The sequence below is a fragment of the Poeciliopsis prolifica genome, unplaced genomic scaffold (assembly GCF_027474105.1).
Source record: "Poeciliopsis prolifica strain line A6 unplaced genomic scaffold, Auburn_PproV2 SCAFFOLD015, whole genome shotgun sequence".
Lineage (NCBI taxonomy): Eukaryota > Metazoa > Chordata > Actinopteri > Cyprinodontiformes > Poeciliidae > Poeciliopsis > Poeciliopsis prolifica.
In genome coordinates this window covers 7,510,558-7,527,087 of record NW_026562390.1, presented here as the reverse complement: position 1 = coordinate 7,527,087, position 16,530 = coordinate 7,510,558, and the positions used below count along the sequence as shown (strand labels likewise).

Here is a 16,530-nt window from a genome sequence, read left to right as displayed (position 1 = left end):
GTTCAAGTATTATGCGTGTTTTATCTTATTTTTATTTTGGCTTTCTGTGTTTTCCACACTCCGGTCAATTGGTGGCGGTAATGCGCCATCATAGCTCATCTGCCAACTGCCGATATAATAAAAAATACAAAGAAGAAGAATAAGAAGGAGAAGAAGAAGAAAGCACATATTTTCAGTGTTAAAATATCTTTTTTCTCTGGTTTCGGATTCGTTGTGATTTATAAAAATGTGACCGGAGCCGTCTGAAACTTCGCCGTCTGGAGGCTTGTAGAGAGCAGAAGCCTAACAGAGAAATCTAAATCGCTGTCTCTGCTCTCATACTTGGTTTTGTTGGTGAATTTGGCAGCTAGGTTAGCTCTAAGGTTAGCTTCTCTCTGTATTGTCCCGTTGAGGGTTGACAGAGATTATCAACTGTCCAGAATAATTTCTCACCTTTCCCTCAGCTTTACGTCTTAACCGTTAGGTAAGTGAGACAGACTGGTTTTTAGCTGGTCACACTGCATGTCTGTGTTTGATTAATGAAATTTCACTCGGGAGTTTTGCTCCAACCTGTAATCTACCAAAGTAAATGATGTTTGTCCCTGTTCAGACAATCCATTTGTCAAATAATGTAATTTCCTTTAAAAGTGTGTTTGGTCACGATGAAACACAGATAGATGTGACAGTTTTGTGGTTTATTTATCCTTATAGATGATCTTTTATGGTTTTTAAATTGTTAGTACATGATCCTCAAAACCATTAGTTGAAATGTGAAATGACTATGATGTTTGTTTTAAGTTTGCCCACTGTGATTAACACAAAATGCAACAAGCCAACCTTGTTAGATTTTGTGTTGTTGATATTTACCAAATATGTGTCTCTGCTGTTTTCTGTTCCCAATTTTGGAAACTAAATGAGAGGAAATTAGTTTTTAATAATTTTCTACCACAAGCAGTGGCCAGGTAAAATAAATAGTGGAGAATTGTATCCAAGTATCTGGTTCATGTCCAAAACAACTTAAAATTTGTTGGAAGAAAAGAAAAGCTTCTACTTAAGAATTTAAACTATAATTATTTTAATTCTGATTACCGAAATGCACCAGAGTAACTGAGAATCACTGCAAACTCTCGATGGGAACAAATAAACCAACGTCCTTAAATGCCACATAGACAAAAATAAAACTTGTACACAGTATAGTACACAACCCAGAAATGACAGCTAGAAAGGAAGTAAAGGTCAAAAACAGAGTGCCTATCTGGTGATGATGGTTGAGAAGCAGGAGTGAAGACAATGCAGATTTATTGCAAGTGACGTTTTCGTCATGATGCTTAACAAATTGGTTAATGTGTGTAGAGATGGGAAACCTGAGCAGCAGGTTCCAGTCTCCCTCTCAGGGACCAGAGGAAGCAGCAGAGGGCGCGATCAGCAGCCGAAGACATGGCTGCGAGTGTAAGAAGAGGAAACGGAATGCTCAGTGTGACTGCGACAGCGAACAGGAGGAAGAAGACATACTAGACACACCTCGCAGGTAAGTCCACCCAAGGAATTTAATTCCCTGTCGATTCATCTCAATATTCTTGCCTCTGAAAATTTTGTCTGGTTTGCTTTTATTGGACAGGAAGAAATTGAAAAGCACCTCAAAGTACATTTATCAAACCTTGTTTCTAAATGGAGAAAATAGTGATATTCGTATCTGTGCTCTGGGGCAGGAGTGGAACCTCCATAAAGTGTACCTTTGTCAGGTAAGATAGATAATCCAGTTGTGCAAAAAGTACGGATACAAATTTTTAAAGTGCTTTTTACCTCACTGTGTCTTCATCGCCATTTTGCAGTCTGGATATTTCTCTAGCATGTTCAGTGGCTCTTGGAAGGAGTCCAACATGATGGAAATCAACTTGGAGATTCCCGACCAGAACATCGACGCTGAAGGTGAGTCATAGAAACCCAACAAATGTTTAAACTGTGTCTCACTCTTTCCTTACAGCTCTTTTACTGTCCTGTGTCTGTGCAGCTCTGCAAGTCGTCTTTGGATCTCTGTACCGGGATGATGTTCTGATCAAGCCCAGCCGGGTCATCAGCATTCTCGCTGCTGCGTGCATGCTACAGCTGGTCGGTACACACAACAAGCCCACTGCTGTTTCCTGGAACGTGAAATGAACAATATGATTTCTGTACGAATAGAAATATATATTTATTATACGTATATGTATAATATTTTCTTTCCATCCTGCCAGGATGGCTTGATCCAGCAGTGCGGTGAAACCATGAAGGAAAACATCAGCGCCAAGACTGTGTGTGGCTACTATGCTTGTGCCAGCATCTACGGCCTGGATTCAGTCATGAAGAAGTCAGATTTTATACGTATTGTAACAATGTTTGGACTTTATTAGTAGATATTTTTACTAATATGGCTGTCTATACGTTTATTCTTTCTTGCAGGTGCCTTGAATGGCTTCTGAACAATTTGATGACCCATCAAAATGTTGAGTTGATGAAAGAACTTGGGTATGCATTCTGTATGGAAAAAGAACATTTAGATTACAGCAACATTTGTATTTTTTTCAGACTTCATTCAGTTTCCCATTCTTTGAAGAATCCATCATCTGTCCACTGGTCTGACTGTCCAGTTGTCTGTCCATTCATTGTTAAGCTACTTGGCTATTCATTAATCCTGTTCAACCACATGATCAATTAAAATGAGCTGAATATTTTAAATTATAATTTTTTTAAAGTGCAATTCTGTTTACAGAAACATCATAATCCATTTATTTATGTTTTTTTGTCGTTTTATAATTTTGTTGTGTTTTATTTTGGGTGTTTAAAATCTGCCAGTTCCAGAGTTGTTTACAAAGTGAAAGTTTATTGGTCTTTGAGAGGGTCAACTTGTATTATTATGCCATTATTAATATATTACTTGAAAATAGAATAATATTGTTTATTGCAGTCTGTTCTGTGACAATTATCGTTCAGAAAAAATTTGTTATGTTGACAAGCACACTATTCATTCAACAGGACTTCTGTCTGTCCATGCATCCATCCATTTGTCCCTTCAACTCTTTCCTTCATTAGTTTGTTCACATGTCCATCTGCCTGTTTGCCCAGCCATTCTTTTGTCTGTACATATTTCCATCCAACCAATTGTTCTTTGTCCATCTACCTGTCTTTTTGTCCCTCTGATGCTTTGTCCTTCTCTTTCTAGATCTCTCCACCCATCTTTTCATCAGTATGTCCTTTCATACAAACGTATAAAGTTGTTGTTTTTTTTATCAGTTGAAAAGGCCAAAAATCTAGAAATTTGAGTTTGAAAAATTATGAAATTCCAGCATTAATTTCTGTAGGAACTCTGGATTAGTTTCAGTGATTTTTTTTTTTTCAATTTGGATAAATTGGATAAGATCTATATTTATTGTTCGTATTTTTCTGTTTTGTGAATATACAGGGCTGATGTGATGGAGCATCTCATTCAGTCCTCAGACCTATTCGTCATGCAGGTGGAGATGGATGTGTACACTGCTCTGAAGAAGGTAAAAGAGAAATGACCAAACACTGCATGCATATATTTTGCACTATTTAAATTTTCTTGGTGTTTCTGTAGTGGATGTTTCTGCAGCTGAACGCTTCATGGGACGGTCCAATCAAGCAGCTTCTGGCCGATGCCGACGCTTGGCTTTGCAAACGCAGGACAGGTGATTTCATGTCCTCAAACTGTGGCTGCACGTTACATTGCAGCTAACGTTCTTTCTTACAGAACACTTTCTTGTTTTGTTTTTTGTTGAACGGCGACGTACAGACCTGTGTGAAAAGGAGCCGTTCTTAAACACAGAGGACGGCGCGCTGTTTCGCTCCGTCTTCAGGCTCGTCCGTCTCCAGTACATCATCAACGATCTGGCATCTGCTCGCATCCTGGAGAGAGACAATATTCTGCCCCCTGGTAAAACCAACGCTTCATTGACATGTAATATTTAAATTATATTCAGACAACTTTAATTAATTACTTGTGTGCAATAATTCCTGCTGTAGAGTGGCTGACTGCGATGTACAAAAACCAGTGGTTTGCTATGCTCCGGACAGAATTTGACAACGATAACGGGTGAGAGCCTGAGAATAAACTGCTGTAATAAGTTGTTGAAAAGTAAAATGATGAAACAATAAAAATATTTCTTGTTGTTCTACTTGTGAAAAAAACACTGTTTGTACGTTTAGACCTCAGGAGCCCAACAAAGACGAGTTTGAGCTGAACAGCATGAGGTGTGGCAGGAAGCTGAGTAAAGATGGAGATGTGAGTTTCTATGATCATTTCTGTTTTACATAATTTATATGTTTTGTAATATCAGCACAGAGAAATGAAACAATTGTTTCTTTTGTCTCAGTACTGCTGGAGGTGGACGGGCTTCAACTTCGGGTTTGACCTATTAGTCACTTACACAAACCGCTTCATAGTCTTTAAAAGGAATACACTCAGTCAGCCATGTGGGGGCGCTGTGAGTCTACAACCACGGAGACATCTGGCTTACAGGTGAGGAATTCAGTGGGTTTGTTTCAATAAATTATCACCTTTGCCATAATTTTAATAAAAAATAAATGTAAATCTGTTTTGTATATAGGTATGATGTAACAAAATCCAGCTTTAAAGAAAGTAACCTCGTGTAGGATATGTGTTCTAGACTTTGAAACTATTTGATTTTGATGTGTTTTTGTCCAACGGCAAAAAAATTAATAAATAAATCCCTTTAAAACACTGCTGAACACAGATCTAAATTCTGTAATAAGTGAAATAGAGATATATTTAAACACAAGAAAGTAAATGTAAATGCAAATGTCTAGAATGTTCTAAAACAATTTTTGGAAAAACAAATGTTTTAGAACAAAATTCAGGAATTTGAAGTCTGGAAATCTTCTTAGCAACAACACAGTTTACTAAAACGTCATATTTGGACAACATTTACCTTTTACCTGCTTTCACAGGCATAAATGTAACATTTCTTTTTCATTATTGGCGAAGGTTACGTCTCGCCTCCTTTGACAGCCGAGGGAAGCTGGTCTGCAGTCGCTCTACGGGTTACCAGCTCCTCACCCTGGAGAAAGACCAGGTCAGTGAGCTCTGCCAGGCTAGAAACGTTACCAGCCGACACTGAAAAAGCCCCTCTAATAATCGTCCTTTCCACTGGATCCTGCAGGAATACGTGGTGATGAACCTGGACAGCCGGTTGCTGTCGTTCCCGCTGTATGTGTGCTGTAACTTCCTGTATACCTCGCCTCATTCAGACCACCGTCCAGATTCCTCGGAGCCAGAAAGCGCCGCTCGCGCTGCGTCTTGATAGCTTCTAATGTCCACTAGCTGCTTGTCTGCATCGCCCAACATGAAGACTAACCAAACACCTCTTGAACACAATGGCTGCATGCTTGGGGCGAAGTTTGGGGGCATTTCACATCCATATGGGCAGTTTTTGGTACATTTTGGCACCAAGCTGTTCTCAGTGAGGCCCACCATCTTCTGTTGCCATGCATTCATCTTACTAAAGTGGAAGGGAATAGGGAAAATCTGCTATTCAGGTTGGGTTTAGGAACTTCAAAGCTTCAAGATGGGATGATCTGCTGGAGGAGGTTTTTTCTTTTTAGTTCTGCTTATTAACTTTTTTTTAATTAAAAAGTTGATATTGGAGCACTATCAAATAAAAAAAGTGAGCTCAACAACACAGGTTTAAATGGATTCATCATATGTCAGACCAACTCACTCTCATCTAAAAACGGTCCAAATTCACTAATGTTTGGTATCAAAATATAGATATATACTTGTAAATTTAAAAGATAATATCTGCCTCATGTGGACTTGTACATATAAAAATAATGAGGAAAAAAAGGTTGGCATGCTGTAGAAGGAGAATGTCTAGTTTGACATGTTTTTACACTTGTGGTTGCGTGTTTGTTCAATTCTACAACGGAGCAGCTTCTCAGAACTTGTTTTTTAATCTTCACCTCATATTGAGTGAAGCAGCGTCGTAAAGTCAAACCAGGCTCTTCTGCCTGCTGGATTGTTCACATATGTTTCCACCGGTTTCCTGCAGTGTTATTTTCCATCACTGATGTTCAGTTGGACTCCTGATCGTTATTTATGAGGGAAGATGTTTGAATTACTTGAGTTAGAGCTTTGTTCTGCACTCATAGCAAACACAAAGTAGCTTAGTAGTTGCCAAAATCTGCACAGCTACCTCTTAAGTTTGCTCTCATTCTGTGGATTTATTCACTGTCTATTTGGATATGTTTAGAAAAGCTGGGGGATTTTTCAATTGTAAATCAGATGTATTTTTAACATTTCTGGACGTCCAACAAATTTGTTTGTACAGCCGTTATGTATAAATTTGGACTTTTTTTATTTGGGTTTTTATTTTTTTAACTTTTTATTTTTGTGGATGTTTTATGTTTGCAAAAAGATATATTTCTCTTTCCTGCCAATAAAACTGCCCTTCCATACGGGCCGTGGTGCTATCATACAATCCGATCTTTTATTACCGTTTTATTACAGGTGCACAAATGTGTACCTGTAATAAAACAAAGCAAAGAAGTTATTTTAAAAAAATGGGGTGATTTGTCTTGTCCTTATTGTTTCCAGTAAAAGTTTAGACTTCCTGTTGTTCCTCCTGTTGTTCCTCAAGTTCCTCTGTCCAACTTTTTTTTTTATCAGGTTGTGTTTGAATCATTAAAATATTCAAAGCAACAGTCATCCCGATGAAACAAATTAAATGCAAACTGCATTGAAAGAAAATTAAATGTCACTTATTTTCTGTCTTCTTTTGAAATTAGCTGCTCTTTAGATTTTTATCAATTCTGTTAAAAGTATTATGAAGTGGGGAAACATGCATTCTCTCTCAAAGAAAGGAAATGTTGTGTGCTCTTAACTTTCATCAGTTTGTGAGCCAGTATGAAGTTGACAAATCTGAATCATTCCATATTACTATAAAAGCACTGAAATCACCTTCCTTAAACAGTTAAAAAATAATACACTTGAGTTTAATTTAAATCAAAACAAGTTTTAACTCTAATCTGAGTGAGTGCTGAGAAACACTGCAACCAAAGAAGAAAATATCTGGATACCTATTTTTGTAATTTACCTGTTGCAACATTTTAAATTACCCAAAAGAGTAATTTGTATCACTCAAAAAAATGTGGTAATATGGACCAACACCACCCTGTAGAGACAAGCAGGTGTTGGAGTTATCTGTTATTTGACCTCTAGGGGGCAGTGCAGCCACGTACAGCGATTTGAACTATTAGTCCAAGCTGTTGTACGATTGAGTCTTTAAGTCACTTGGTGAAAAATAAGATTTCTTTCCTTTTGTAAGATTAAATGAGAAAAAAATCTAAATAATGGGGAAAAAATGGAAAAGTAAAACAATAAAGCTGAAATGTCAACAAAGTATAGACAGTATATATATATATATATAAAAAATAAAATACATCAAGAATAAAGAGGAGTGACACTTGGACAAAGACCTGCGTCAGTCATGCTTTTGTAAATAACCAAGTGGCTTAGAAAACGATTTATTAAGAAAATTTGTTTCAGTGTATAAATATTGTGCTCAGCTAGAAGAGGCATATCAGACCTACTTGGAAGCAGCACTTCTGAAACTTATTATTTTCACTTTGAATTCAATATTTTGACTAATGATAGAATTTTTAAAGTTTTTTTTTCACCATTTCAACTTATTTCCTCAAAGTGGCTTTAAATCATCACTTTTTATTTAGGTGAGTGATTATAGCTGTTGAATGAACTGTCATTTCCATCAGCTTTTCAAATTATATTATCAGTCAATAACTGCTGAATTGTGCTCAGTTTAATTCCATCACCACCAACCTCATCCATTCTGTAAATTTACACTAAAATAAGGTGAATGCAGATCAAACTGGTAGCAAAATTAAACATGTTCTACATTTGATTTAACATATTTGTAGGTTTTTGCAGTAACTTTAGGTGTTTGACAATTTTCCTACGTTCTCCTATTCGGTTTCCTCACAGTTAGTTTTCTCAAGCCAAATTTTCCATAAAAAATGTTTCAATTGTTTTAAAAAGCAACATAAAACCACTTATAACCTTGATTGTTATTTTATTTCACACAAATAAACAACAGTGGAAGCAGACACCATCACAAGAAACTGGAGAACTAATTGAGACAAAACAAAACAGTGCGAGTAGCAGGACCAGGAAGAGCTGTGTATAAAATCCGTCATGAGATGCACACGAGGGAACATTGCTCTGTTTAAAATAAAAGTCAGATCTGTTTCAAATAAATCTATCGTCACTCCACTGCATGGTGACATGACAATGGATTTCTGAATTTACTTAAATCACTAGCTTTAAGCTATAGTAACAAATCTCACAATAACTATCAAAGTCTTTGAACTGCTCTTTTGTGGTTGTCCTGAAATCCTCAGGTCACTAACGTGGCGTCTACCAAGTCCAGACTACTTGCTCTTCACTGCGGTATAGAGTCCAGGTTCTCCTTGAGCCTCCGGGTCATGCTAGGGACCAGGTTAATGTGGTCGTCCACACAGCTGCCCACACAGCGGTCCATGAGCGATCGGACGGCCGGCTCCTTCGATCCGGAGTCGAACAGATCCTTCGCCTTGTCGTTGCAGTGCATCGTGCATCTGGTCAGACGGTCCTGAGGAAAGCAGAACAGAAGAAACTGACTGTCACAAATTAACAGAAGCAAAGAACAAACTAAAGGTTCATATTGAAAAGGCAGATTCAATTAAATATGTACAAAAAAAAGAAAAGGCATTTTTAGATGCTACTCGTTTATTTATATTGTGAACAATTTCTAAAGAATAATTCAAATAGTCATTCTTCTCCCTGTAACATTTATTCCTATAGGAAATATTAAAGATAATTAATTAACTACGTTCTGAAAAAACACCTAGAGGAAATCTGCTTATCGAAAGATTTCCTAAAGTCACTTTAATATGAAGCGACAAATTTCTAATTGCATAAAATAGGGCTGATTTGAACTGGAATTCAGGTTTTATATTCAGACAATTAGATTAAAATGAAATCTTTATATTTCATTCTAGCATTATTTACGACATGTAGCTTGTGGGCGATTTTCATTCTGTTGTCACATATGGCTGAACAGTAAATTCTGACTAATTTTTCAAAGCCTGGAAATAAGAGTTGCAAAAGAACTGTTTGGATGCGATGTTTGGTAGATTAATATGTTTCAAGAAATATGAATACGTCTCCGTAATGTATTTGATCAGGATGAACCCTCCCTGCATCTGGTGACTAAACCTTACATATTCATTAGGAGTATTGAGAACATGATGATAAAAAAAAAGGAGAGAAGTGAGTAAAATGTGGCTTTACTCCCACAGATAACATGAAAATGTTAAACAATTATATTCAACTGAATGCATGACATATACAGTATTGTGCAGTGTTAATGGAAATTAATATAGCACCTTAAACACAAACACAAAAAAAGTTACTTTTTATTGAAACTGATAGTTTCTATTGTATATTTTGCTGAAACATTTATAAATTTTATAGAAATAAACTTGGTAATACTACAACATTTATGTTATAGCTGGTTCACAAAGAAAATATGTAAGATTTATTGCAAGTAAAACAGTGTTTTTAACACATTTATGTGTCTTACTGCTGTATATTTTTGATGCCATGCAAGATAATGGAAGCAGAGTGTTTGAGGTGCTGCTTTATAAAACATGCACAGGTGTATTTCTTTTGTTATTATTAACCAACCAGAAGCTCAAAAACAAATATCTTAAAACCAAAGTAACTTTAATGTGTGTAAACTTTGTATTTTGAGAAAAATAATCTGGCATTTTTAAACAGTATTATTTTGATTGATCTAAGGTGACCTAAACAGGGGCAGTTTAATCTGATTTAATATCAGACAGTGAAGGGGGGAAAAAAGCTGCATGTATTTTTATGCAGATGATATAAATATCTGGTATGTGCTACAGATCTCAGGAGGTTTCTCCTGCAGTCCCCTGAGCTACTACTATCAGAAAATATTACTTTATCCCTCCAAAAGTGACCGGATGTTCCTATATAAACCTGTGTCTGTGGTAGAAGGCTGAAGGTATTTATTGTACTGGGGCTGCAGGTCCTCACCTGAAACTTCTCCAGCTCTGAGGTGACCACCCCCTGCGCCTGGGCCAAAGGAGTGTGACACCTCTCGATACACTGATGCACCTGAGTCATGGAGTCAGAGGATCTGCCGCAGCAGTCTGCGCTGCATTTGAACATGCGTCCCTGCAGCACAAAACAGCAGCCTGTCAGGGACGACGTATTGGTAAACAAAGCGCCACGCTGGTGTGAGAAAGATCACTAACCTGCATGATGCGGATGTGGTCCCTCTCCAGAGATTGGACCATTTCTTCCACCACCTTCTGCACGCGTGTCTGGTGTGCCTCTGCCATCTCTGGAGGCCTTTCTGCTCCTTTAAAGAAAACACTCAGAACAAGTTTCTCATTCAACCGAGACCGGAAGTCCAACTGCGCCGCACAACTTTCTTCACAATTTGGTAACAACTAAGGTCACCTCCATTCAAGCATGGTCCAAGATTAGAGATGATTGGGTCATTTCCGACTTTCTTCCGTTTCTTCGATGGAGAGTGACAACTTCCGCTAATTTCCTCCAGCCTTTCAAAGTAAAAGCCAACACGCTGTCCATAGCGCTAGGCAACCGTTTCCCCCCCTTTTAGCTATTTTTACTCTAAAATAAAACTCACTTAAAGTCACAAATGCCTCACTGCTTTTTGAAAAAAGGCAACTTATAATTTTAGCTAAAGGCCTGCTGTTGGAAATGTATCGTCTTTTTCAAAGAACCACTATTTTATTTCTATGTTTAGAATGTAAAATAAAAATAAATATAAAATTGAACAAAAAGAGGATAGATATATTTTCCTTTGAAAGTTATGTGAACAATTAAAAAAGCATATAGAGTCCAACATAATGAGAAGCGTAAAAACATATTACCGGTGCTTTTTGTGTCATTCTTATAATTTTTTTAATATTAGGTGGCTGTTTTAATTTTTATTAACCAACCAGACCAGAACCTTAAACACAAACACAAAAAAGTGGCTTTTTATTGAAACTGATAGTTTCTATTGTATCTTTTGCTGCAACATTTATAAATTGTCAATGACTTGTCAAGTCATTGACAATCTATTGTGGAGCATCCACAATAGTGCTGGAAGTGGCGTTTTCAATAATATAAAAAAAAAAATCCAATTTACTGATCACTAGTATGGTTCAAACAATAAAAAAATGTTTTCAGCTTAATTTGTTTAAACTATTTTTTTTCACAATGCAACGCTATGTGGTTGTGGGTGGTCCTCTAGGATTTATGGTCATAATCCATTTTATTTAGTTGGTCAGCGTTTACGCGTTAAGATGTATTTTATTGTGAAATTCAAGTTCGAACAGGGAAGTTGAGAGACGTTCACGATTCCCCGTAGAGACTCAACCTAGTTCGTTATTTAACTTTCTAGTTTTACATTTACCTTCATACCTAGTTGATTTCTGTTTTCCAAATAGTCAGAGAAGATTTCTGCGCTTTTTACTGTCTTTTCTTAACTCTGCCAACGTTTTTTTTTTAACCAACCTCTCTGTGGTGATATTTGAAATTGTGAGTACCATTGAACATGGCTGAAGAAAGATAGCACTGCGCTTTCCGCCGCATGGTTTGGCAGCGCTAAGCTGAAATCACAGTGATTCGCTCTGCTGTTCAATAAACGGAGAGCGGCGTGTGAACTTTGACCCCCAGGGGGACTTATCAGCGGTTCCAGTTTCTTCTTCGTGCACTGATGTTCCTGGGCGCAGAACAGTAGACAACGGCCACAATGACGTTACGCACGTTTCCACTGCGGACCCTGCTGTTCCTGGGGCTTTGGCAGTCTGGGAGGAGAAGTTTGGCCTCAGCTCCGGAGCAGCCAAAGAAAATAGGCAAGTCCAAGTTACTTCATGCCATAAACATTAAGGAGTCACCGTGCTGGTTCTTCTTATCACATTCAGGTCCAGTGTTGCGTTCAGTGGGATGGGTTATGTGCAGGATATCTGCATTTGGTCGCTGTGAACTCACAAAGCTTGGGGAAAAATTACAAATCGTTTGAAACTTGTTCTTTGGTCACAGACTAATTTTTTTTTCTGAATCTATTTAAATTAACTCCATTCTATGAAGCAAAATTGAATGCATTAATATTAGAAACTATATTTACATAAATTCTAGTAAAAAATGCTTACCTCGCTTTTCTAAAGTGATTTCTGTGTGCTAAATGACACACTATGGGAGATTTATTGTTTCATAAGATGTACTTTGTTTTGTTGTATTTTCTTCAAATTTAAAAGCTTCATGTCTTTAGCATTTGGTAGTATTATGTTTTTAAACTATGATTCGAAGCAGGGTGTCCACAGTGTGGCCTGGCAGGTATTTGCAGCCCTTTGGATCGTTTTGTTATGCTTCTTACCCACAATTTGAAAATTGAACGAATTTGTCTTGAAGCACAGGTGCTTTGAGATCAACACTCTTTTTAACGTGAGATTTTTTTACAAAGTCGTCTTAATATATATATATATTTTGTCTTTTATTAACCGTGTTGCTGCTTTCTTGGGTTAAATTTGGATAAATGCTGCAAACCCTAAACCAGGGGTGTCAAAACTCCAGTCCTCGAGGGCCACTGTCCTGCAATTCTTAGATGAGCCACAGGTACAAAAACGCTGGAATGAAATGGCTTAATTACCTCCTCCTTGTGTAGATCAGTTCTCCAGAGCCTTGCTAATGACCTAATTATTGTATTCAGGTGTGGTGCAGCAGAGGCACATCTAAAGGTTGCAGGACACCTTGAGGACTGGATGTTTGACACCCCATGCCCTTGTTCCCCAGTGTAAAAACAAACAAACAAAACCCAAGAAATGTGGGGGTGCAGTCCACATTTTGGCACACGTTGTGCTTTACTTTTCTGTCTCTGCTCCTTTTCCAGCTGTGATCGGCGCAGGGATCGGCGGCTCAGCCGCAGCCTATTACCTGAGGGAGGAGTTTGGACCCGTTGTCAAGATCGATGTGTTTGAGTCGGGGGTAGTTGGAGGGCGCCTGGCAACGGTGAAGATGGGGGATTATGAGTATGAGACGGGAGGCTCCGTGATCCACCCGCTGAACCTACACATGAAGCAGTTCATTGAAAAAATTGGTAACCTCGACACAATCACGGCTTATTTGACAAAGCAACAGATTAATATTCTGAACTCGATGCCTCGTGGTCAACAGGTATTCCCCAGAGGAAAGACGTCCCCTCTAAAATGGCGATCTTCGATGGGAAAGAGCTGGTGTTTGAAGAGAGCGACTGGTTCATTGTTAACATCTTCAGGATGCTCTGGCGCTACGGATTCAGTTTCGTCCGCATGCATATGTGGGTGGAGAGCATCCTGGACAAATTTATGAGGTGAGAAATTAGACTTCACAGATTTTAGTTGCAATGCTGCAATATGAGCTCAAAAGTGTAGCGGGTGCCCTAATCCTCCTGTACATCCTGATGTTGACAGAATCTACCAGTATCAGCAGTACGGATACTCGTTCTCTACTGTGGAGAAGCTCTTGCACGCCATGGGAGGCGATGACTTCCTCACCCTGATGAATCAAACTCTAGAGGAAGCCATGATGGGGAATGGATTTTCACAGGCCTTCATCAACGATATTGTTGCACCCATAACACGTGTAAACTACGGCCAAAGCGTCCGCATCAATGGCTTTGTGGGTATGTGTCTTCACCAGAATACTCAGGCCTCTTACATTTTTGTCACATTACAGCCACAACTTGCCTGTAAAGTGAGTATTTTGGGGGAATTTTAGGACCCAGATTAATTAAAAAGTAGTGCATAATAGAGAAGTTGAAGGAAAATTATGCATGTTTAGTTTTGATCAAATCTCCTTCTTCCAAATTTTCTCTTTTTGTAGTGGCTACTTAAGATTGTAAAAGAAATATGACAAAGAAAATCCATTATATTCCATAAAAACAATATGGCACTTATTCTCAAGTTGGAAGTATAAAAAATGTTTTTTAACGTGTGAAAACATTTCATATCAACTGTTTCTGAAGTTTCAAGTTTGAAAAGACTTTTAAAAATATATATAAAAGAGATATTTCTAATATATTTTTAGAATTTTTTTTTACATCATTACTCTTCTTGAAAGATCCTGAAAATTGTAAAACGACCAAAATACTGAATTTCTTTAAATCTGGACTAAGAATCTAATTGTTTAGAGTTGCTTTTGTACCACAATAAATGAAACACTAGCCAACATTTGGTGTGTAATGTTGGCAATTGAAAAAAAAATAGTTTCAATTGTTAATTTCTTGTTTTTATGATGTAAAGCACTTTAAACTTGCGGAAATGTGCTACACAAATAAAATTTGATGGATTGATAAACAAGTGCAAGTGAGAAAAGTAGATATTAAACAAAAGCAGAGAGCAAAATCAGGGGTCAGTAAGTATTTCAAACCGTCAGCAGTTTTACAATAATATCAGGTTTACTTTGGGTCCATTCCTCCAGAGAGAATTTAACATGGAAGTGTTGCGTTTCAGGAGCGGTGTCGTTAGCTGGGGCGGACTCAGGCCTGTGGGCAGTGGATGGTGGCAATAAGAGAGTGTGCTCTGGACTCCTTTACCACAGCAAAAGTGATCTCATCCCTGCTAAAGTCGGCTCCATTTCAGTGAAGACCCGACCGTCAAAGAGAGGTAATCTCCATGTTGCTTCATTTAACATAAAACCGTCTTCATTTCATTTTCCCTCCTTTACCAAGTCCCCTCTCTGCTCTCTATTTTCAGGAAGCACCGTCCCTTACTATGAGGTCAACTACGTCGGAGAATCCGGCTCAGCGCACTCTCTGTACGACATCGTGGTCATAGCAACGCCGCTGCATCAGGGAAAGTCTGACATCACGTTCTCGGGGTTCTCCCCTCCCATCCCAACTCACTACCCGGGTCTCTACCACCAGACGGTGGCCACCCTGGTGCACGGCACCCTGAACGTGTCCTACCTGGGGACTGCTGAGGCCGCCTCCGACTTCACCGTGTCCGAAATCCTCACGACTGACTCCAAGGGCTGTGCCATCAACAGCCTCAGCTCTCTGGACCCCGTGCACATCCCCGACGGCTACGAGCGACCCCCGGCGAGCCGCCCTAAAGTCTGGAAGGTGTTCTCCTCGGAATCGCTGACTCCGGAGCAGCTGCAGCGAATGTTTCTGTCCTACGACTCCGTGTCCGAGACCCCGTGGCTCGCCTACCCGTCTTACCGTCCGCCGCACCGGAAGACGCCGCCCTTCATTCTGCACAACCGTCTATACTACCTCAACGCAGTGGAGTGGGCGGCCAGCGCCATGGAAATGAGCGCCATCTCGGCCCGGAACGTGGCCCTGCTGGCTCATCACCGCTGGCACGAGCAGAACAGCAAGATCGACCAGGAGGACCTGCACACGCGACTCAGAGGAGAACTCTGAAAAATCAAATCAGGATAAATAACCAAACCTGTGATTTCAACCACAGGTTTGGTTTACAGATTACATGATCATGAAAAAAATATTTTTTCTTCATTAAAAAAAACACTTTCAACCATGCAACAGTTTATTTTTCTCTTTTTTTTGTTTACCTGGACAGAATTAGACAATATAAAAATTGTTCTAACATTTAAGCAAGATGCACTAAATGGTAGATCCTGAAGCTTCCCTCTTTCCCTTTGAGTCTTTGTCTGCATTCCACATGTCGTAAACCTAATTCAACATTTCAAGTTTGTCGTTATGGGTTTTTAGCTACATCTTTTTCCTGACTGGAAGATTTTTCTGATGGGTTTACTCGTCTTCCGTTAAGTCTCTACCTCCTCAACAAAGTGCTGCTGGCAAGTTCAGGCATCAAGCACCAAAGGTTGATAACATTTGGAGACTCCAGTGCCACCTATTTCAAGACAAACTGCAAAAATAATAGCTTTAGAAATTTGATTGTGCCTTAATGAAATCGGAGTTGGAGTAGTAAACATTTTGGAAATGATCTTCTGGTCCTTTTTGAGATTTTGTCTGAAAAGCCCAAGCACAGGACCAACTTGCTTTTTGTGCTTAATGTTTCTTTTTTTCTTAATTTCTTAAATAATAAGGATGGTTTAAATTTTGTGACTTATAGTCAGAACTCATGTTGGGAAAAGATACTTGACTTGTCATCTACTTCCAGGTTCTTTTGTACTTTTGGACAGAAATTGTAGTGGGGGGGGGGGAGAAATCTCTCCTTAGGCACTTTTAGATGATTTTCTCTCTGGAGTTTTACAGAAAGTGGCACTTTGACTAGGTTTCAGTTTTACACACTGTTTTCCAAATAAATTTCATGTTAAACCACACTGAAAAGTCCCAAACGGTACTGTAGATTTTGAAATGCGATTACAATCATAATAAATTAATGAGACCTTTTCTGCTTTGTGTTCTGATTCTTGTTTTTCTGCAAACCTTCTGGACAAACTTTAATCTCTGAGCTAAAGAAATATGAAATGGT

The 16,530-nt window shown here is 38.6% G+C and overlaps 3 protein-coding genes across 4 annotated transcripts; 2 read left to right on the top strand and 1 right to left on the bottom strand.

Moving 5' to 3' along the window:
• The first annotated feature begins 142 nt into the window (after positions 1–142).
• Positions 143–5,316, top strand: gmcl1 (germ cell-less, spermatogenesis associated). 2 transcript variants are annotated; one of them, XM_055040710.1, is made up of 15 exons: positions 143–463; positions 1,333–1,507; positions 1,598–1,721; positions 1,812–1,908; positions 1,991–2,088; positions 2,214–2,326; positions 2,419–2,484; positions 3,419–3,503; positions 3,575–3,665; positions 3,770–3,910; positions 4,000–4,069; positions 4,183–4,258; positions 4,350–4,495; positions 4,982–5,069; positions 5,157–5,316. In XM_055040710.1, exons 2-15 carry the CDS (start codon positions 1,335–1,337, stop codon positions 5,295–5,297), a joined length of 1,509 nt encoding a protein of 502 aa, XP_054896685.1. In that variant the 5' UTR covers positions 143–463; positions 1,333–1,334; the 3' UTR covers positions 5,298–5,316. The 2 variants fall into 2 exon arrangements, with proteins under 2 accessions (XP_054896685.1, XP_054896684.1); XM_055040709.1 differs by lacking the exon at positions 143–463 and having other exon boundaries at positions 1,323–1,507.
• Positions 5,317–8,061: 2,745 nt separating this feature from the next.
• fam136a (family with sequence similarity 136 member A) lies at positions 8,062–10,887 on the bottom strand. Its single transcript, XM_055040534.1, has 3 exons — positions 10,333–10,887; positions 10,112–10,252; positions 8,062–8,639 (listed from the first exon to the last, which is right to left on the bottom strand). Exons 1-3 carry the CDS (start codon positions 10,417–10,419, stop codon positions 8,451–8,453), a joined length of 417 nt encoding a protein of 138 aa, XP_054896509.1. The 5' UTR covers positions 10,420–10,887; the 3' UTR covers positions 8,062–8,450.
• Positions 10,888–11,433: 546 nt separating this feature from the next.
• On the top strand, positions 11,434–16,448 carry pcyox1 (prenylcysteine oxidase 1). The gene is made up of 6 exons (XM_055040533.1): positions 11,434–11,946; positions 12,981–13,187; positions 13,265–13,439; positions 13,540–13,751; positions 14,581–14,733; positions 14,824–16,448. The coding sequence occupies exons 1-6, from the start codon at positions 11,844–11,846 to the stop codon at positions 15,492–15,494; spliced, it is 1,521 nt and encodes a 506-aa protein (XP_054896508.1). The 5' UTR covers positions 11,434–11,843; the 3' UTR covers positions 15,495–16,448.
• The last annotated feature ends 82 nt before the right edge of the window (positions 16,449–16,530 follow it).